The sequence below is a fragment of the Urocitellus parryii genome, chromosome 9, assembly GCF_045843805.1.
Source record: "Urocitellus parryii isolate mUroPar1 chromosome 9, mUroPar1.hap1, whole genome shotgun sequence".
NCBI lineage: Eukaryota > Metazoa > Chordata > Mammalia > Rodentia > Sciuridae > Urocitellus > Urocitellus parryii.
In genome coordinates, this window is record NC_135539.1 from 63,361,030 (window position 1) to 63,384,560 (window position 23,531).

Sequence of the window (23,531 nt, forward strand, 5' to 3'; positions counted from 1 at the left end):
TAAAGTTAAAAACTTGAAGTTGCACATTTGTAAGTTGGGGACTCTGTGTTTTGAATGAGTATCCTTTGTGGTAAGTAGCTTCTCAAGATTTTTTTCCCTTGGGTGTGTGTGTGTGTGTGTGTGTGTGTGTATGTGTGTGTAAGGGAGAGAGAGGGAAAGAGAGGGAGACACACTGGGAATTGAGCCCAGTGGTGCTCTATTACTGAGCCACATCCTCAACCCCTTCTGTTATTTTTAAAAATCTTGTGATAGTCTTCCTAAATTTCTGATTCTGGCCTTGAACTTGAGATCCTCCTGCCTTAGCCTCCAGAGAAACTAGGATTATAGACATGTGTCCTTATACCTTATACCTTATAGACATGTGACTTCCCTTGACTTCTTTTTTTTTTTTTTTTTTTTTTAAAGAGAGAGTGAGAGAGGAGAGAGAGAGAGAGAGAGAGAGAGAGAGAGAGAGAGAGAGAGAGAGAGTTTTTTTTTTTTTTTTGGTGATGCTAGGATTGAACCCACGGCCCTGTGCTTGCAACTACCAACTGAGCTATATCCCCAGCCCCCTTGACTTTTAACATTATTATGTGTTAGTGTGGTTGCCTTTTTGATCTTTTTCTTGGTATTTTTTGAGTATCTTGAATATATAGATTCATGTGTTTTTTAAAGTTTTGGGAAATTTGGGCTATTCTTTTTGGGGGGGGGGTTAGGATCTAACTTAGGAATGCTTTCCTACTGAACTATATCACCAATCCTTTTAATTTTTTATTTTGAAACACAGTCTCACCAAGTCCTGAGATGTTCTCAAACTTGTGATACTCCTGTATGAGCCTCTCAAGTCACTAGAATTACAGATGTGTGCTCCTATGCTAGGCTTAGGCTATTATTTCTTTATTCTCTCCACCCATTTTTTTTTTCTGCTTCTCTACTCATGGGAATTTCATTATACATATTTTCACTAGGAATGGTCCAAATTTGCTGATTTTTATCCTTGCTTTTTTTTTGTTTAGTGTATTTTTCATTTCAGTTATTATGAATTTTAGCTCTAGAATTTTTATTTTTTTCCTTCTTCCCCTTTGCTCCTCTTTCTAATCAAAACCAGAGCCTCTTGTATGCTAGGCAAGTGCTCTACTACTGAGGTGTGACACAGCCCTAGCCCTGTTTGGTTGTTCTTTTGGTACTAGGAATTGAACCCAATGGTACTATGGTACTCTATCACTAAGCTACATAACTAGCACTTTTTTTTTTTTTTTTGAGATAGAGTGTCACTAAGTTGCTCAGGCTAACCTCAAACTAAAGGTCCTCCTGCCTCAGTCAGGATCCTAAGTAGCTGGAATTACACACCAAAGCCACTAGATCTGGCTAACTTCTATTTTTTTTTTTAATTGATATTTTGCCCTTTGAACAGATATAAGATAATTATTTTAAAGTCTTTGCCTAGTGAATCCAGTGGTGTGTTTCTGGGGGTATAATTTCTGTTAATATTGTCTGTAAAATAAGCTATACTTTTTCTTTGCATGTTCTGTAATTTGTTTTAAGGTGTGGATATGTTTGGCTGGAGGTATAGCTCAGATGTAGAATGTTTGCCTAATATGTGCAAGGCCATTGATTTGATCCTCATACCAACAAACAACTAATTTGGTAACTCTAGAAGTCAAATTCTTCCCTCAGGGTATTGTTTTTTATTATATGCTAAAGCCATTTTTAAAAAATGTCTGCTAATGTATTTTTGTAAAGTGTGTGTCTTTATCATATGTAGTTACTGAAGCCTCTTTATTTTTGCTTTGTCTTCATTTAAGTGTTTTGACAAAGATTTCCTTGAAAATCAGGTGCTGAATAGTAAAAAAGAGAACAAGAAAAAAAGAAACACCCTGGCTCACTTTTGTAGCTCTGCTGTGTGCTGGGCTTTTCTTCAGTGTTTGAGTCTCTTTACAACTCTGTCCTAGCCTTCACTCCTGCTTGTCCTATGTCCCAATTCCATTTAGAGATGAAAGTGAAGGATCTTCTGAGAATGAGTCTTGACTTGAACATGCCTGTGGCTCTCTGTATCTCCCAGTATACCCAAGTGTTTTTGAAAGGCACCAATTTCCCAGAGAAGATTTCTTTCTTGTTTTTCCTTGAAGGCTTTTGATACTTTAAATTTAAATGTAACTGTAAACATTTGCTCCAGAATTCTTTGGTTTTTCTCTGCCTTTCACTGATTTTTGAGGGCCACTTTTCTGTCCTGAGTTTTGAGAAAGAAGAGTGACAAGCACATTGCCCCAGTCCTTTGGTAGTCTCCAGACATTTTGAAACAGGAATAGACACAAAGGAATAGACACAATTCTTTTTTTGGGGGGGAGGGGGGGGTAAGTGGTACTGGGGATAGAACCCAGGGCCTTGAGCATGCTAGGCTTGCACTCTCTCATTAAGCTATATCCCTAGGCCTTTTTATTTTTTCTGAGGTAGGTTCTTGTTAAGTTGCCCAGGATGACCTCAAATTTGTGATCCTCCTGCCTCAGCCTCTGAAATAGCTAGGACTACAGGTTTGTACCACTGTCCCTGGTAGAGTTCTTTTTTTCTTTTTTTGTATTGGAGATTGAACTCAGGGACACTTAAGTACTGAATCACATCCCCAGCCCCTCTTTTGTAAATTATTTAGAAACAGGATTTCACTGAGTTGTGTAGGCCTTGCTAAATTGCTGAGGCTGGCTTTGAACTTGTCATCCTCCTGCCTCAACCTTCCTAGCTGCTGGGATTATAGGTGTGTGCCACGGCACCCACGTCAACACAATTTTTAAAATATATATATATTTTTTAGTTTAGATGGATACAATACCTTTATCTTATTTATTTATCTTTATGTGGTGTTGAGGATCTAACCCAGGATCTCACACATGCTAGGCAAGAGCTGTACCACTGAGCTCCAACCCCAGCCCTTGACACAATTCTTTATACATAAAAGTTAGGTCCTTCTGAAACCAGTGACCAGGGTTCCACACTGGGAAACTCTGGCTACTCTCTTCTTCCAGATATCCTTCCAACCTAAGGCTTGCAAAGGTCAAGGGAAAGTAAAGATGCCAAAGATTTCCTGTCATTTTTAAGGTGCCTTTCTCTTAAATTCTAAAAGTTGTCATTTTTCTTAGTTACTGAAAACCTTTTACTGTTTTCCAGGGTTCTGATGAAATAGTTTCTGAGAATTTTTGCTTGATTTTACCTAGGAGTTGTATGCTCCACTATACTGTAGTGAATCTGGATTTCATGTATTCCTATAAATCTTTTTTGAGCTTTGTTCTGAGGTATGGTTAAGATCTGTGGGAACAGTTTGATATTTTGGGCCTGCTGCTATGATTTATCAGGTGGGTCTACAATAGTGTTTGATCTAAGGGTAGTTATACCCTATTATTGAGGCAAGACTTTCCTGAATATTCTGTCCAGTGCTTTATGATTATGAGTTTTTCCAGTCTGGTTATGGGAATGCAAACTATTTCTGGCTGTTTGGGCTTGATGGCCATTATTCTGTCTAATTCTTTAGGAATGGCTTTTTTTCCGACCTCAGATAATTTCTTTATACGTGTACATGCACTGATCGATACTATGATGAATATTTAAATGGTTCCTCTGCATTTCTCTAGGGTTCTCTTTCTGAGAAGTTTTCATTTTCAGTAGTCTGATCTGCTAGTTTTAGCTGTCTTGATTTCATCAGTCTTGACTTCATCTATCTAGACTCTGAGTTTCCTGTGCCATGAACCTAAAAAGTTCTGAAGATAGTAAATTGGGGCAAACTTACCTCATTTATTTATTGCCTTTCAGTCTCGATCACCATTACCTGATATTCAATGTCATGCATATCATTGTCTCAGGTATTTTGTCCATTTTTTTTGGATTGAGAGCGTGTGAATTGTCTTATACAGAGAAGGCTAAATTTGGTCTTTGTTAAGCCACTTTAGAGCTGTTAAGGTTGATTTTTTTTCCTCTTATACTTTCATTTCTTCTTTTCTCCCTTCCTTTTGATTAGTCTTTAGTACTGTTTTTAATTAAATTAACAGTATAAATAATTACTGTTGCATTTGAATTAAAGTAATTGCACTGAATTGTCCTTTTGGCCATCTCTTTCTTGTGGGTCATGTTGCCTCCCCTCCCCAAACCAGAGCGTGGTGTATGTGAGGCAAGTGCTATATTAGAGCTACATGTCCTAACTCTGTTTTTCTATACACATTTATTTATTTATTTGCCTATAAAATACACATTTAAAAATTTTTTTCTTTTGAGATATATATGACAGAGTATATATTATCTGTTACATGGAATATAACTTTTCTAATTAGGATTCCATGGTCGTGTATTCATGTATAAGCATAGGAAAGTTTTGTTTGGTTTATTCTACTGTCTTTCCTATTTCCATCTCTCTTCCTTCCCTCATTCCCTTGTCTCATCCAGATAACTTCTATCCTCCCCCCTTATTGTGGGTCAGCATTCACATATCAGAGAGAACATTCATTCAGCCTTTGATTTTTAGGGATTGGCTTATTTGATTTAGCACGATAGTCTCCGGTTCCATCCATTTACTGGCAAATACCATAACTTCATTCTTCTGTATGACTGAGTAATATAAATATATAAATACTTCAGTTTATGTATTACATATATGTTATACATTACATACATAATTTACTACAGTTTATATATTACAATTTTTTATACCAATAACTTTAGTTACTGTGTGCATACTTCACACAAGGTGTAGATTAAAACTGTATAGATATCATTTACCATGTTCCTTCCTTGATCTTTTTTGTAATTTTTTTTTTTAAATAGGAGCTTGTTAAGTTGCTGAGGCTGGTGTCCAACTAGTGATACTCTTGCCTCAGCATCTTGAGTTGCTGGAGCTATAGATGTGAGCCTGTTTTTTTTGGGGGGGGAAGGAGGGTGGACAGTACCAGGGATTGAACTCAGGGGCACTCGACCACTGAGCCACATCCCCAGCTCTTATTTAGAGAGAGAGTCTCTCTGAATTGCTTAGAATGTTACTTTTGCTGAGGCTGGCTTTGAATTTGTAATCCCCCTGCCTCAGCCTCAGGAGCTGCTGGTATTACAGGCTCCTCGGCGACATGAGCTTTTTAAAAATAGTTTTAAAATGTTAAATCTACAAACATCAAATACCCTACCAAGGGCTGGTGATATAGTTCATTTGGTAGAGTGCACAAGGTCCTGGGTTCAATCCCTAGCAAACCCCCCTCCCCCAAACACAAAGACCCTACCAGACAGTGTTTTATTTTCATTTATGTGTGTATATATGTGTATGTGTGTATGTATTTTATGGTACTGGAGATTAAACCCAGGTATGCTCTACCACTGAGCTACATATATCCCCACCCTTTTTAAAGATTAATTTTTAATTTTTAAAAAAATTTTGAATTTCCCTAAATTACTTAGGTGTGTGTTAGGCTGCATTTTTCATGTCTTCTGTTCCCTTTCTTTTGTATTTCTCATACTTGTATCTTGTTAACATCGTAGATATTTTTATTTGACCTATTTTTCTTGCCCATTAATTCTGTTTTCATCCATATTCAAACCATTGTTAATCTCCCACCTATTGATTTAAAATTTCTGTTTTTATTTCTAAAATTTTTATTTTATTATTTTTTTAAAAAATATATTAGTTCTACACGGACTCAATATCTTTATTTTGTTTATTTACTTTTACGTGGTGCTAAGGATCGAACCCAGTGCCTGACGTGAGCAAGGCAAGCACTCTGCCTGAGCTACAACCCAAGCCCGTAGAATTTTTATTTTTTATGTGTAGTTTTTTGTTCACTACATCCATTTTTAATTTAGTCTTCTGTATAATTTGATCACAATAAAGATACTTATTGGGCTGGGGTTGTGGCTCAGAGGTACAGTGCTCACCTAGCATGCGTGAGGCGCTGGGTTCGATCCTCAGTACCACATACAAATAAACATGTTGTGTCCGCCGAAAACTAAAAAAAAATATATATAAAAAAAATTGTGTCCACCTATAACTAAAAAATAAATAAATATTTAAAAAGAATAAAGATACTTATTTTAAAATCTTTATCTGATAACTCCAAAATACATAACTTTTGATTTTCTTGTTTCTGCTGGTTTTCATTCATGTTGTTTCATCTCTCATCTTTTGTTCTTTTTATTATTTTGGAATTCCGATTAACACATTGTAGAAATTATTTGTAGGGAAATACTCAGGGAAGATATATAATTACTTCTTTTCACAGGTCAGGGGTACTTGTTCAGGGTTACCTTAGGTACGTGTTAGAGTTTGAGATGATAAATGCCCAGGTGTAGTCTCTTTGAGGACCCATGTATTTTTAGTTTATTCCTTCTCCTGGCTTGTGTCACATATGAAAGTGGGGAGAGCTTTACTTCTTCCCTTTCTGTGTTGGTTGTCTGTACCTACCTTACTGGAATTTCATTCTTTTCTAGTTTTTTGGTATACTTAACTGTGACATCAGTTCTTAATATCTTCAGTAACATTTTAAAAATTAAATGTTAAATTTAATATCAGTCGTTCACATCTCAAGTGACAATTTAAAATAGTAAAATGAATGTTAATATTCAAATTGTTGATGTTAACGTGAAAATAAAAATTTAATGTTAACATTTAAGGTTAAGATTAAATTACTAATTTTTTTGTGGGGGGTATAGTGCTGGGCATGAATGGGTGGATGTACCAATGACCTATATCCCTGCCCAGCAAAATATGAAAACTTGTTTTATAAAACTTTTTTTAAGGTGTTTTTCAGAAGTAGTGTTGATCTGAATTAGTTTGCCCTTAGAAGAATTATCAGTGTTAGCATCTGAACTTATAAATGTTTTCCTTTATTTATGTTACTATGCATAATTACTGTAGAAGTGGTTAAGAATACTTGGTTAGTAGTGGTTTGACTATTCTCATGCATAACTAAATAATGAGAATTTGTTAATGCTATGCATTTCCTTAGTCATTTTTAAGAAATTTTTTTAGAGAGGTAGTGATTTTATTTTTGATAAAACTTTTAAACAAATAAACTTTTGTTCATTTTTTTTTTTTTTTTTTTTTTAGGTTGGGCTCATGTGGTTTGTGCCCTGTATATTCCAGAGGTACAATTTGCCAATGTTTCTACAATGGAACCAATCGTTTTACAGTCTGTTCCCCATGATCGATACAATAAGGTACAGTGGATTTCATTTTGTTACTATATGAATATTTATTTTTTGTTCTAAAACTAGATGAAAGAAATTTTTAAAATTTTAAACTTAAAGGCCTTTTCAAATTTTGTGAGATTTAGTAAGATATAAAATTACTATCCCGAACTAGTTATTAAAATGTTACCAAGACTGCAGAAGTGTAAAACAGATAAAAAAGACATGTTACCTTTTATTCTTACATAGGTATTTGTTATTCTAGTGCTTATGGGATTTTAAAAAAATATTTGTTTTTATAGTTGTAGATGGACACAATACCTTTATTTTGTTTGTTTTTATGTGGTGCTGAAGATTGAACCCAGTGCCTCATGGTTGAGGCAAGCACTTTACCGCTGAGCCACAACCCCAGCCCCCCAAGAGTAGTAAATAGAACCATAAAGACAAAAATATTTTAAAATTTTCCCATTCAGATTCTCTTAGATTTTTTTCTGTGCATCTTTACATATAATACATATACTTGTAAAATATTGTTTTGTTTGCTTTCGAAACTTATTAATCCTGAACATCTTTTTGTGTCAATAAATGATATTTTTTGCTGTATTTTTAGTGTATAGTCTGTAATGCAGAGAACAGTTAGATTCAATAAACTATAGTTTAAGTAGCCTTCATTATTGAAGGGCCTAGTTTGGTGTCTGGTATGTAGTTTACATAGTTTGAATCCGTGTGAAAAGGAGTGAACAGTTTGTCCTCCAAAATGCAATTGGAAACTTAATATTGTTTTCTGTAAAATTATTCATCATTTCATATCATGTTAAGTGCATTGTATATAATTATGAAAAATGCTATTTCTGTAGTGAAGAGTGGTAGTAAAGATTTTGAATTCTTTTTATAGGCCTTTCATGGTTAATTATCTTATGTGCTTATTTATTTATTTTAATATTACAACTTTATTCCCTCAAAGTGTTGCATGTTAGAAATAATATTTCTTTGTCTTATGTATTTGCTGTATATATCTTTTTGTCCAAAATTTAGTAGTGGCTTTAATTTTTTAAAAAATTATTTTAATGTACCAAGGATCAAATCCAGGGCCTCAGGCATGCAAGACAAGCACCCTTTTACAGAACTATGCAACCCCCTGCTGCCCTAACATTTTTCTCCCATTTTTAATTTTATCAGTGCATTATAAGTAAGTAATGGTGGGAGGAAGTATTTTTTCTTTTTTTAACTTTCATTATGTCTCCAATTTTTATTGTTATTAATCTAGCAGGTTAAGTTTTTCTAGCACAGGCATTTATTTATTTACTCATTTATTTATTTATTTATTATTTTTTAGTTGTTAATGGACCTTTGTTTTTTTTATTTATATGTGGTGCTGAGAATTGAACCCAGTGCCTCACACATGCTAGGCAGGCAGTCGCTCTGCCACTGAGCCACAACCCTAGTCCCTAGTACAGAAGTTTAAAACATGAAAGTTTTTTTCCCCATACTCCATACTAGTATGTAAAAATTTTTATTTAGTATTTTCTACAATAATTTGAAAAATATTTGTTTTTCCTTTGAATTTTGAAATAATTTTGAGCTTATATGTAAAGTTGTAGGAATAGTACAGAAGCTGTTCCCCCTTAAGCCATTTGAGAGTAATTTACCAATATAATATCCTTTCACCCCCAAATACTGTAATGTGTATTTCTTATAAAGAAGGGTATTTATTCCAAGGTCTGGGAATGTGACTTAGTGGTAGAGCACCTGCCTAGGAGGTCCCAGGCCCTGGTTCAAAAAAAAGAGTATTCTTCTATATAACTGCAATATAACCATGAAGATCAGGAAATTAACAGCAATGTATTATTGCTGTCTGATATTGACCTCATTCACATTTCCATGGTTTCCCCCAGAAATATTCTTTATAGCAAAAAGATTGCAATTTACATTTTTTTCCGTGTCTTTTACTCTCAAATAGTAATTCTTATCTTTCCCTTACTTTCATAACTTTGATACTTTTGAATATATAGTTTATAGTAGTTTTGTAAAATGTCTCGTTTGGCTGATGTTTCTTCATGATTAAATACAAATTATATGTTTTTGACGGGAATATTGCAGAAGTGATTCGTGTTTCTGTTGCATCCTATCAGGGTGTGGTACATGATTTCGGTTTTTTCCCATTACTGGTGCTGTTACTTTGATCACTTGGTTATGGTGTTATGTGTCATTTTCTTTCAGTATCAGGTTGATCTTTTCCCCCTTTATAATCAATAAGCATTTTTTGGGGAAGTAATTTGTATGTAAATATCTTGTTTCTATGCCTTCTGTCTTTTTTTTCACCAATTTTAGCATACCTTGGTATTTTTTGGCTTAATTTATGCTGGTGATTAATAATAAGTGGTGGTTTCTCAATTCTGTAATTTCATTTACATTTGTCAGTTAGCATTTCATTATAAGGAAAAACTTTCTTCTCACTGATTATAAGTATAGACATATATGTTAATACTTTATTTTAATGGCTTATATTCTATTGCTGTAATTTATGTTGATATTCATATTATCTCAGATTTGGCCAGTGGGACCTCTTTAAACTGGCTTCTGTGTCCTGACATGTTCCTATCATTCTGTGAGCATTCCCTTGTGCTACAATATATTCCAGGCACAACTTGTATCATTCCTGTTCTAGCTCTGGAATTACTATTTCTCCAAGGAGCTTTTTATTGCTTTTTAGGTTAAGAATGATATTTAGAGGGCTGGGAATGTGGCTCAGGCGGTAGCGCGCTCGTCTGGCATGCGTGCGGCCCGGGTTCCATCCTCAGCACCACATACCAACAAAGATGTTGTGTCTGCCGAGAACTAAGAAATAAATATTAAAAATTCTCTCTCTCTCTCAAAAAAAAAAAAAATTTAGAAACCAAAGTGGACACTAGGTGTGCTTATTGTTCTTGGGATGTTGCTAGTCTCAGGCTCTCTCATTTGTTATAATTAGGAAGTATATGCCTGTATATACATACAGAGATATAACTTTTACACAATTGACATATTATTTCTGTGTTTATATATGTTGAATAATGCGAGGTCATAGTCATAATTCTGATACAGTATATGAATATATATATACATACACATCTGTATGTGTTTTTGTATCCATTTCTATATAGTGAGATCTACGAACATAGTGACTTGTCTAAATCCAATTTGACAGCACAGGGTTCATTAATTTTTTCTCATATTGGGGCTGATCTCAGAGAGAAACTTGACTTATTATCCTAAATAATTTATTTGATTAGGCTCTCCTGTATTAATAAATATTCTGTTGCTGCTACTGCTTGATACAGGTGCCTTTCTCATCTCATTTTCAGGTTCCACACCCTGTTTCAGTTTGTTGCTGCTTTCCTGCATGTCAGGCTTTTTCACTTTTTTTTTTTGGGGGGGTACTGGGATTGAACCCAAGGCCCCCTCAATTACTGAGTTGCATACCCCACAACCTCTAGAACTCACCTCCCTCCTGTTCTTAATTTTTTTTTTTTTTTTTTTGAGACAGGGTCCTGCTAAGTTGCTTAGGGCCTCACTGAGTTGCTGAGGTTGGTTTTAAACTTGTGATCCTCCTGCCTCAGCTTCCCTAGTTGCTGGGATTACAGGTGTATGGCACTGTGCCTGGCCTTTTTCTTTTTTTTGTGGTGCTGGGATTGAACCCATGGCCTTCTGCATGGGAGGCAAGCAAGCACTCTACCAACTGAGCTAAATCCCCTGGCCTTTTTCACTCTTTTAGTGATTTAACAGCTTCCATTCTATGACTGCCTTCTCCCTCTTTTGGTGTTGATCTCTTCACCTTGCTCTGATATCACACTTACCTCTCTACCTCTGCTTCTTTCATGGGAACAAATCCTATTCAGGCTATGACACTTGTATTAGACTGCCCTTTTCTCTGCAGCATGAAGACTTTCCTTTCTTGGCTGTACCTCATGGTTTAAAAATCAAATATTCAAGAAAGAATGGAAGGTTGGGTTGTGGCTCAGTGAAAGCACTGGCCTGGCAAGTGTGAGGCACTGGATTCAATCCTCAGCACCACATAAAATAAATGTGTCCATCTACAATAAAAAAAATTAAAAAGAAAAGGATGAAAAGGAAGGGTGAAAGGAAGAATGAATTATTCATATTTAAATCTTTTTATCAGTCTAGAATTAATTTTAGAATATGGTGAGATGTGTCTAACCTTTTCTCTGCCACCTGGTTAGTCATCTTTTTATAAAGTGATTTGAAATACTGTTTGAATCATTACTGAATTCTTGGGTATATTGCTGCACTCTTTTTTTCTGTTCTGTGGATGTATCTATTCATGTCCTGAAATCACATTATTTTAAATTTATTATGTCTTTATGTATTTTGGTACCTGGTATAACAAATATTGTCATTTACTTTTTCAGATAAACATTAGGACTAACAAAAATGCAGCTTCAATTACATTAGAGTTACATTGAAATACTCTTTTAGGGATTAATATATTTTTATAATATGAATCTTCCCTTTAGAAACATGGATTTAGCAGGGCATGTTGGTACACTCCTGTAGTCCCAGCGACTGGGGAGGCTGAGGCAGAAGGATTGTAAGTTTAAGGGCAGTCTCAGCACCTTAGCAAGGCCCTAACCGACTCAGCAAGACTGGAGACTTAGCTCAGTGGTAAGATGCCCCAGGGTTCAGTTCCCATTACAAGGGAAAACAAACAAGCAAGTAAGCAAGCAAATAAATAAATAAATAAAATAAAAAGAGCTGTAGAAATATGGATTTGATTTTTCTTCTTGCTTTTTTCTTTTATTATACTTTTCTTATACTTGATTGGTCTTTATATTTGTAGATATATTTGCTGTAGATAGTTGGTATTGTTATAGTTCATTAGAATATGCTACCTTATGAGTCAGGTGCAATGTGCACTCTTGTAATCCCTGTCTACTTGGGAGGCTGAAGCAGTAAGATCCCAAGATTGAGGCCAGCCTGGGCAACTTAGAGATAGACTGTTTGCAGAAAACAACAAAAACAAACAAAGAAATTTCACCTTAGTAGTAGCTGGGTATGTTGGTACACACCTCTAATCTTAGCTACTCAGGATGCTGAGGCAGGAGAATCTCAAATTCAAACTGAGCCTGGGCAACTAAGACAGAGATAGACTCTGTCTTAAGATAAAATGGGTAGTACGCGTGATGCCTTGAGTTCAATAATCTCTAGCACTGTACACCCAGAAACAATTAGTAATGTTCTGTTCATATACATTTTATATGCCTATTATGGGGCATGCAGTTCTGAAATGATAAGAATGGTTGAAAATTAATTTTTGAGCTTTGGAAGATATCAATCCATTTTTGATGATAGTGAGGGATAATTTTGGATGTATTTATTTATTTGTGTTGGGCATTGAACCCCTGGCCTTACATATGCTAGACAAGGACTTAACCACCCAGCTGTATCCTCAGCCCTGTTAAGCTCTCTGCATGTCAATTCCATCTGTAATATTCCTTTTTTTTTAAAGCAGAGGATTGAACTCAGGGGCACTTGACCACTGAGCCACATCCCCAGCCCTATTTTGTATTTTATTTAGAGACAGGGTCTCACTGAGTTGCTTAGCACCTCAATTTTTGTTGAAGCTGGCTTTGAACTTGTGTTTATCCTGCTTCAGCCTCCTGAACCGCTGGATTACAGGAGTATACCACCATGCCTGGCCTGTAATATTCGTTTTTTTGTACCATTTTTTTCCATCAGATTTTTTCTTTCTCTCTCTCTCTCTCTCCTTTTTTTTTTTTTGGCAGTACTGGGGATTGAACGCAAGGCCCCATACATACTAGGGAAAGCACTTTATCACTGAACTATTTATACCCTTGGCCCTTTTTATTTTATTTGATACAGAGTCTCACTAAGTTGGTTAGGCTGGCCTGTAATTTTTGATCCTGTTGCCTCAGCATTCCGAATTGTTTGATTTTAATGATAAAATGATTTAATGTTCTTTGCATACTTACTGAAAATTTCCTGTTTATTTGCAGTAAACTAAAAGGGTATTAATTCATGAGATTTTTGAGGGGTACAATTCTTTTAAAATATTTTTTTAGTTGTAGTTGGACACAATACCTTTATTTTTATGTGGTGCTGAGGATCGAACCTGGTACCTCGCTGGTGCTAGGTGAGTGCTGTAGTGCTGAGCCACAACCCCAGCCCCAAAGGGCACAATTTTTTAAATACATAGTTATGGTAATTTGATCTCATGAGAAACAGATCCAGAGATATGTATTTGTTGAACTACTTCTTGTTTTTTCATTGTATTGTTATATAATGTCCTGGAACATTGGAATAAGAGCACAAATTATTAGTTTATGTCAGCTTAAAATCCATTTGCACAAAATCGAGTAAATTGTGATGTGTGTGAGTTTGATTTTAATACTACGTATAGCAAAGTGTATCAAGTTGCCAGGGAGACATACTTTGAAGCATGTCAGATTTTTTTAAACTAGTGATTTTAAACCTTTTTTGAATCTTCAAGAGTCTAGCAAAATATAAGGAAATTTTCCCCAGAATAATATATATTCCAAACACATAAATAAAACTCTCTGGGGGAGTATAGAAATACCCCTGAAATGGCCTCAAATTCTCATTTCTCAATAATGATGAGGATTTCCAAATTTTAGATTCTCCAGGTAATATTTAAATAAACTTAATAAAAAATGTAGCATAGGGGCTAGGGTGGTGGCCTGAGTGGTAGAGTGCTCACCTAGCATGCATGAGGCACTGGGTTCCATCCTTGGCATCACATAAAAGCAAACTAAAGATACATAAATAAGTAAATATTTAAAAAATGTAGCATATAAAACATTTGTAATATTTTAGGGCTAGGCTTGTAGCTGAGAGGTAGTGCACTTGCCTAGCATGTGTGAAGCACTGGGTTCAATCCTCAGCACCATATAAAAGTAAAATAAAGATATTGTGTCTACCTATAACTAAAAAGTAAATTTAAAAAAGATACTATTTAAAAATTTGTAATATTTTAGTATATTCTTTTTGATCTGTAATAAGAAAAAAAGGTATAATTATATAATTATGCCAGATGTACAGATGTTATCTTTGATTCTTTGCTTAATTTTGAGTTAGTAAAACTCCATCTAAGCCAGATGCAGTGGTGTATGCGTGTAATTTCAGCAGCTTGGGAGGCTGAGGCAGGAGGATTGCAAATTCAAAGCCAGCTTCAGCAAAAGCGAGGTGCTAACTCAGTGAGATCCTGTCTCTAAATAAAGTACAAAATAGGGCTGTGGATGTGGCTCAGTGGTCCTGTGCCCCCTGTGTTTAATCCCCAGTAACTACCCCCCGCAGAAAAAAACAACCTAACTCTAACGTTTGTGCCATAATTTGCTTAACCATTCCCATATTACTGAACATGGGGGTTGCATCCAGCTGTTTTTCACATATTAAATGAAAACACAAAAACAATCTTGTTTCACTGAAGCTTAACCTCCCCCCCCCTGTGTTTTGGGTTATTCTCTGGCTAGAAATAGAATTATTGGATCAAAGGCTATTTCTAAAGTACTCATAATATTGCCTCATTTCCCCCCAGATTCATACAGTTGTTTATAACATATGAAAATGGACATTTTTACCATACCATTGCCTATACTGAATTATTATTTTAATATTTATTAATTTGATAATTGAAAAATAATACACAATTTGTGTGTGTTTTACTGGGGATGGAATCCAGGGCCTCATGCATACTAGGCAGGTACTCTACCACTTAACTACATCTGCAGTCCTCACTTATTTTGTTTGCTTGTGAGGTTATTAGAATAGTATTTGTTGTGTATTGTCTGTATTTTCTTTGCTCATTTGTCTCTTAAACTGCAAGTAAGCTTGATCTAAGTTTTTGCCCATCTATATCAGAGGTACTTTTCTACTTTGCCTTTTAATTTTAGTGACTTAAAGGGAATACTCAGTATTCATCTATACACATTTATACTTTATAGGTTGTGTGTGTGTGTGTGTGTGTGTGTGAGAGAGAGAGAGAGAGAGAGAGAGAGAGAGAGAGAGAGAGAGTGTGTTAGACATACTGAGTGATAGAAAAGAAATTGAATTTTTTAAAAATGTAATTCTTGTTAACTAGGAATATATATTATGTGCCATATTATAGTGTTGTTATTCATATTTTTCTGCACTTGTACTGGTGATATAATTCTCTGTGAAACAACAGATCTGTATACATAGGTGAAGAATAGGTATACAGGACTAAGAAAATTATATCACATTTGCATTGCTGATCACTGAAGTTCCAGGAAATCAACACAGGGTGTTAACTACAATCCTTGTTATGGCTCATACTCCACAGATGGTTAACATCTAATATCTCCTGCACAGAGTGAGACACATAATGCTTTCACCTTACAAATTCTGCAGTTTTCAGAATCACATGGAAGATGAAAGTGACTTTGTTCATTGTCAACAGCTATCTTTTAAGGAGAAAAGTGCAGTTACCATAATGGTTACATCTGTAGCACTAAAAACCTAAAAGCTGAGATGTTAACCATGTAAAAGATTGTCATAAGTTAATGTCTTTTGTGCCATAATATACACATGGGTCCTTGATCTATTCTTTTTTGATGAAGAAAACAGTGAGGATCACTTATTTGAATGTGTTGACAGTTTTTCTCACAGCTCTTGGAACATCTCTGACAACACATTACAGCAGAGTTGGTCTCTACCTTGTATCCCATCCTGCAGCATGGAGGTGCCTTCACAGTCATCTTCTGTACTGCTGGATTAGGCATTGTGTTCTGTCAAAATTTTTTTTTCTCAGACAAATTAATATAGAGTATAAGTAAATATTATTAATTTGCTAGCAAGGAAAGTAGCAAGGTGACAACAGAATGTGCAGGGTTATGGAGTGTATGGAAATGAAGGGATTATTTAGTTGGGAGATAGAATAACTGATGTTAGGTAATATTTTAAAAATAAGAAAACATGAGGTTTTATTTCAGAGAGTCATATGAATATGTCTATTTGTATATGTCTGTGATTACAGTGGCGTGACCTGAGATGCCAGATAGACAACAAGGCATCTAAAAGCAAATATTAAGGATACATTTGCATCTGAAATTGGGACATTTCCCAACAGTGATGTCCAGTATGCCCAGGTAATAGAAAACCATGAGGGTGTCATATAGAAACTAGATGCAGAGTACATCTACCAACATGTACTTACTTTGATCAGGCTGCTACTGCTGGTGATATTTCTCTGGCTACAAAGTTGTGCTATAGTTTGTCAGTCTTTTCTCACCTTCATTATTGGTCAGTTTTATTTTTCTCTGAAAGCATTACCTAGTCTGGAACTGTAACCACCCACATTTCTAGAGGACATACCATATAATATCTTCACAGATATTTGACAAAAGTAAAAAACTTTTTTTTTTTCTTTTGGTACCAGGATTTGAACTCAGAGGCATTTGACCACTGAACTACATCCCCAGCCCTATTTTTGTACTTTATTTGGAGACAGGGTCTCACTGAGTTGCTTAGCACCTCCCCATTGCTGAGGCTGGCTTTGAACTTTCAATTCTCCTGTCTCAGCCTCCCAAGCCACTGCGATTACAGGCATGTGCCACCATGCCTGGCAGAACAACAACAGCAGCAGCAAAACAAAACAAAACAAAAAAACAAAACAAAAAAAACAACTTTTTTTTTTTTCTTCCTTTTTTAAATGACACTGGGTGTTGAATCCCAGGGGCACTCTACTACTGAGGTACAGTGTTCAGCCTTTTTTATTTTTTTGAGACAGGGTCTCACTAAGTGGTCTGGAACTTGAGATATCCTCTGCCTTGTTCTCTAGAGTAGCTGGGATTATAGGCATGCAGCACTGTGCCCAGCTGGGCATCTTTTCATTAGTCAGACATACTAGTTTTTAGGTCCTGCTTGCCCTATTCTACTATGGCCTCATTTTAACTTAAATTTGCAATGCTCTTCTCTCCAAATAAGGTTGCTATTCAAGCTACTTTACATATCTTTCTTAGGGGTCACAATTCATAATGATCTGTCTTCTGGTTATCCCCAAATTCATGTTCTTCCAACATGCAAAATATATTCCATTTCATCCCTACATTCCCTAAAATTGTAATTCATTTTGGCAGCAACCCTAAGTCCCAAATCTTATCTAAAAATAATAAACTCAAAAAAATCTCAAATCTCTTCTTCTGAATCATCTAAATTGGATATGAATAAGACTTTGGTCTATCAGATTTCTTTCCATCTGTGAACCTTGAAACGTAGAAAACAACAGGCATAGGATGGACATTATTAAATAGATAAATTGGAAGGGTAAAAGTGGTCGAAACCAGTGCCTCACATGTACAAGGCAGGCACTCTACCACTGAGCCACAGCTCCAGCCCAGTCTGAACCATTTTGATATGACTCTGTTCTAGAACATTGTTTTTTATATTAAAAAGGAAATCAAAGGATGATTTTTGTCTTTAAATAGTGAAAACTTTTAGGCTATGAATTTGCCTTGATATAGGCAATTTAATGTCTTACGCTTGACATTTTATTTATTTATTTTTTTTAAGAGAGAATTTTTAATATTTATTTTTTAGTTCTCGGCGGGTGGACACAACATCCTTGTTGGTATGTGGTGCTGAGGATCGAACCTGGGCCACACGCATGCCAGGCGAGCGCGCTACCGCTTGAGCCACATCCCCAGCCCCACGCTTGACATTTTATTTAGATGATGTTTTGTTATTTGGGAACATTTTCTCAATAATCCTATTAGTTCACATGTTTTCTTGACCAAGTCGCTATTTAGTGAGAGAATTATCACATCATTTCCTCCCTCTTTGCTTCATGTGTCTTAGGGCTTTGCTGTAAGACACATATATGATTGTAATTGTTATATCTTAATCTGATGGATTAGTCAGTCATTGACCATTTTATTATGATAAACACTATATTTAATAGCATTTTTATTTGAAAGTTCCTTTTGTGTTTTAGAGTGATAGGCACTCAGCTGTCTTGTGCTTGGTGTTTTTTATGATATATCATTTTCATCCTTTTGTACCTGTTTGTACATTTGCATCTAAAGCATGCCTTCTGAAGATAGCAGTAAGGTCTTTTTTTTTTGGTACCAGCAATTGAACTCAGGGGCATTCAACCACTGAACCCCAGTCCTATTTTGTATTTTATTTTAGAGACAGGGTCTTGTTGAGTTGCTAAGCACCTCACCATTGCTGAGGTTGGCTTTGAATTTATGATCCTCCTATCTCAGCCTCCTGAGCCGCTGGGATTATAGGCCTTCAGTTTGCCACTGCACCTGGCTGACAGCAGTAATTTTTGTAATCTAGAGATTTTGTTTGAAAATGTCTTTATTTTTGTAAGGTGTCTTTGCTAGATATGGGATTGTTAGTGAGAGTTTTTTTTTAATCTTTAAACATTTTGAATATGTGATTGTGTTTTCTAAAATCTACTGTTTCTTTTTTTTCCTTAAACTTATTTATTTTAATTAGGTATATATAACAGTAGAATGCATTTTGATTCATTGTACACAATTACAGCACAAATTTTCATTTCTCTGGTTATACACAGTGTAGTGTCACACTCTATGTGCAGTCATACATGTACCTAGCATAATGTCCATTGCATTCCACCATTTTTCCTGCCCCCGTACCCCCCCTCCCTCCCCTTTGCCCACAGTTTCTCCATTTTTCCCATCCACCCACCATTATGGATCAGCATGCATTTATTAGAGAGAACATTGGGCCTTTATTTTTTGGGATAGACTTACTTCGCTTAGCATGATATTCTCCAATTCCATTCATTTACCTGCAAATGCCACAATTTTATTCTCTTTTAATGCTGAGTGATATTCCATTATGTATATACCACAGTTTCTTTATCCATTCATCTATTAAAGGGCATCTAGGTTAGTTCCACAGTTTAGCTATTGTGAATTGAGTTGCTATAAACATTGATATGGTTGCATTAATGTAGTATGCTGATTTTAAGTCCTTTGGGTAGAGACTGAGGAGTGGGAATGCTGGGTCAAATGGTGGTTCCATTCCAAGTTTTCTAAGGAATCTCCATACTGCTTTCCTGATTGGTTGCACCAATTTGCCGTCTCACTGGCAATGTATGAGTGTGCCTTTTCCCCCATATCCTCACCAACGCTTATTGTTTGTATTCTTAAAAACTACTTTTCTGACTGGCATGAGTTGAAATCTTAGAGTAGTTTTGATTTGTATTTCTCTAATTACTAGAGATGTTGAACCTCTTTTTAAATATTTGTTGATTGATTGTATATCTTCTTCTGAGAAGTGTCTGTTCAGCTCCTTAGCTCATTTATTGATTGGGTTTTTTTTTTTTTTTGTGTTAAGCTTTTTGAGTTCTTTTTATATCCTGGAGATTAGTGCTCTGACATGCATGTGGCAAAAATTTGCTTACAAAATGTAGGCTCTCTCTTCACCTCATTGATTGTTTTGCTGAGGAGAAGCTTTTTAGTTTGAGTCCATCCCATTTATTAATTCTTGATTTTATTTCTTGTGCTCTAGGAGTCTTGTTAAGGAAGTCAGTGCCTAATCCAATGTAATGAAGATTTGGGCCTACTTTTTCCTTTATTAGGTACAGGGTCTCTGGTCTAATTTCTAGGTCCTTGATGCACTTTGAGTTGAGTTTTATGCATGGTGAAAGATAGGGGCTTAATTTCATTTTGTTGCATATGGATTTCCAGTTCTCCCAGCATCATTTGTTGAAGAGGCTATCTTTCCTCCAATGTATGTTTTTGGTGCCTCTGTCTAATATGGGATAACTGTATTTATGTGGGTTTGCCTCTGTGTCTTCTATTCTATACCATTGGTCTACATGTCTATTTTGGTGTTAATACCATGCCATTTTTGTTACTATAGCTTTGTAGTATAGTTTAAGGTCTGCTATAGCGATGCCACCTGCTTCACTCTTTTTGCTAAGGATTGCTTTAGCTATTCTGGATCTCTTCATGATTGCCTTTTCTATTTCTATAAGGAATGATGTTGGCATTTTAATTGGAATCACATTGAACTGTATAATAGCACTTTGTGTAGTATGGCCATTTTGACAATATTAATTAATTTTGCCTATCCAACAATGTGGGAGATCTTTTCCATCTTCTAAGGTCTTCTCCAATTTCTTTTTTTAGTGTTCTGTAGTTTTCATTGTACAGGTCTTTCACCTCTTTTGTTGATTCTCAGAACGATTCATTCATTCATTCATTCATTTATGGCTATTGTGAATGGGTAGTTTTCCTGATTTCTCTTTCAGAGGATTCATCACTGATGTTTAGAATGTGTTTGATTTATGGGTATTGATTTTATATTCTGCTACTTTGCTGAATTCATTTATTAATTCTTTTAAGTTTTCTGGTGGAGTTTTTCGGATCCTCTTAAGTATAGAATCATGTTGTCAGCAAGTAATGATAGTTTGAGTTTTCTTATTCATATCCCTTTAATTTCTTTCCACTGTTGAAGTGCTCTGGCTAGAGTTTCAAGGACTATGTTGAATATAAGTGGTGATAGAGGTTATCCCTGTCTTATTCCAGTTTTTAGTAGGAATGCTTCCTATTTTTTCTCCATTTAGAATGATGATGACCTTGGGTTTAGCATAGATAGCTTTTACAATGTTGAGGTATGTTCCTACTTACTATCCCTAGTTTTTCTAGTGTTTTGAATATGAAAGTGTGCTGTATTTTGTCAAATGCTTTCTCTGCATCATTGATATAATCGTATGATTCTTTTAAGTCTATTGATGTGATGAATTATATTAATTTTCCATATGTTGAACCAACCCTGCATCCCTGGAATGAACCCCACTTGCTCATGGTGCACTGTTTTTTAAATATGATTTTGCGTGTGATTTTCCAGAATTTTATTGAGAATTTGTACATCAACGTTCATCAGGGATATTGGTCTGAAATTTTCTTTCCTTGTTGTGTCTCTGCCTGGTTTTGGTAACAGGATGGTACTAGCTTCGTAGAATGAGTTTGGAAGGCTTCCCTCCTTTTCTCGTTCATGGAATAATTTGAGGAGTACTGGCATTAATTTGGTTGGTAGGCATTTGATGGCATCATCTGTTTCCTTGCTTGAAATTGATATGTTTAAATTGTGCATGTTTTCTTGACTCAGTTTTGCTCGATCATATACCTCTAGAAATTTGTTGGTTTTCTATTTTACTGGAGTATAAATTTTCAAAATTGTTTCTAATTGTCTTCTGTATTTCAATAGTGTCTGTCATGATATTTCCTTTTCACGAATTTTAGTATTTTGAGTTTCCTCGTTCTTTTTGTTAGGTTGGCTAAGGGTTTATCAGTTTTATTCATTTTCTCAAAGAACCAGATTTTTATTTTGTCTACTTTTTTAATTGCTTCATTTCAATTTCATTGATTTCTACCCTGATTTAAATTATTCCTATCTTATACTACTTTTGGTGTGTGTTTATTCCCCCTTTTCTAAGGGCTTTGGGCTGTAATGTCAAGTCATTTATTTGTTGACTTTTTTCTTCTTTTAATAAATGAACTCCATGCAGTGAACTTTCCTCTTAGCACTGCCTTCTAGTGTCCCATAGATTTTGGTAGGTTGTATTGGAGTTCTCATTTACCTCTAAGAATTTTTTTTTTTAAATCTCCTTCCTGATGTCTTCTGTTATCCAAGTGTTGTTCAATAGCATATTGTTTAAGCTACTCTAGGTGTTCAAATTAGCTTCTATTTTTTATTTTATCATTGATTTCTAATTTCATTCCATTATGGTCAGATAAAATTCAGGGTAGAATCTCTAGTTTTCTTCGTATTTGCTAAGACTTTTTTTTGTGGCATAACATATTGTCTATTTGGGAGAAGGATCCATGTGCTGCTGAGAAGAAAGTGTATTTGCTCTTTGGTGGATGGAATATTTTATAAATGTTGGTTAAGTCCAAATTATTGATTGTTTTATTGAATTTCTATAGTTTGTTTATTTTTTGTTTGGAAGATGTATCCAGTGGTGAGAGAGGTGTATTAAAAACACCCAAGTATTATTGCTGTAGTCTATTTGGTTCTTGTGTTTGAGAATGGTTTGTTTGACATACATAGATGCCCCATTGTTTTGGGCATAGATACTTATGATTGTTATGTCTTGCTGATGTATGAATCCCTTAAGCAGTATGAAACGTCCTTCTTTATCTCTTTTCACTAGCTTTGGTTTGAAGTCCACTTTATCTGATATGACGATGGAAACCCCTGTTGTTCACATGGTCCATGTGAGTGGTATGTTTTTTCCCACCCTTTCACCTTCAGTCTGTGGATGTCTTTTTCTGTGAGATGAGTCTCTTGAAGATAGTATATTGTTGGGTCTTTTAAAAAAAATCCAGTCAGTCTACGTTTTTTAATTGATGAGTTTAGGCCATTCACATTCAGGGTTATTATTGAAATATGATTTGTATTCCCAGACATTTTGGTTTATTTTTGGTTTTTATCTTGACTTGGTTTTTACTTTGATTGGCCTTTCCTTTAGTGTAGTGTCTTCTTTTGCTGATTTTCATTGTTTTTCATTTCCTTCTCCTGGAATATTTTGCTGAGGATGCTCTTGAGTGCAGGCTTTCTCGATGTCAAGTCTTTTAACTTTTGTTTATTATGAAAGATTTTTAAATCTTTTTACCATTAAAACTGAAGCTTAATTTTGCTCGATATGATTCTTGGTTGGTATCCATTTTCTTTCAGAGCCTGGTATGTGTTGTTCCAGGATCTCCTGGCTTTGAGGGTCTTGGTTGAAAAATCTGCTGAGATACAAATTGATCTACCCCTATATGTGATCTCATTCTTCTCTCTATGACCTTTAAGATTCTATCATTTTTCTGTGTGCTAGGCATTTTCATTATAATGTGCTTTGGTGTAGATCTGTGGTAAGTTTGTACATTTGGTGTCCTGTAAGCGTCTTGTATTTGATTTTCCAATTCATTCTTCATGTTTGGGAAACTTTCTGATGTTATTTCATTGAAGAGATTGTGCATTCCTTTGAATTTGAATCTCTGTGCCTTCCTATATCCCAGTAAATCTTAGATTTGGTCTTTTGATGCTATCCCACAATTCTTGGATGTTCTCTTTATGGTTTGTTACCATCTTCACTGTGTGGTCAACTTTATTTTCAAGATTGTATACTTTGCCTTCATTTTCTGATGTTCTGTCTTCCAAGTGATCTATTCTGTTGGTGATACTTTCTATTGAGTGTTGTATTTGGTTTATTATTTTCTTCATTTGAAGGATTTCTGATTGTCTTTTTTTTTTCTCCCCAGAATCTCTCTTTCTTGAAGTAATCTTTTGCTGCCTGTATTTGCTCTCTTAGCTCTTTGTTGGAGTGATCAATTTTTGCCTATATTTGCTCACTTGGGTCATTCTTTAATTTGTAGATTATT

At 35.2% G+C, this 23,531-nt stretch overlaps 1 protein-coding gene across 5 annotated transcripts in view; it reads left to right on the top strand.

Annotated features, from left to right (window-relative positions):
* Mllt10 (MLLT10 histone lysine methyltransferase DOT1L cofactor) overlaps nt 1–23,531 on the top strand; it is a 190,230-nt gene that overhangs the window by 50,132 nt on the left and 116,567 nt on the right. For all 5 annotated transcript variants that reach the window (XM_077802629.1, XM_077802631.1, XM_077802633.1 and 2 more), the window contains exon 5: nt 7,046–7,155. In XM_077802629.1, the coding sequence (XP_077658755.1) occupies nt 7,046–7,155 (110 nt within the window). The remainder of the gene's footprint in view (nt 1–7,045; nt 7,156–23,531) is intronic.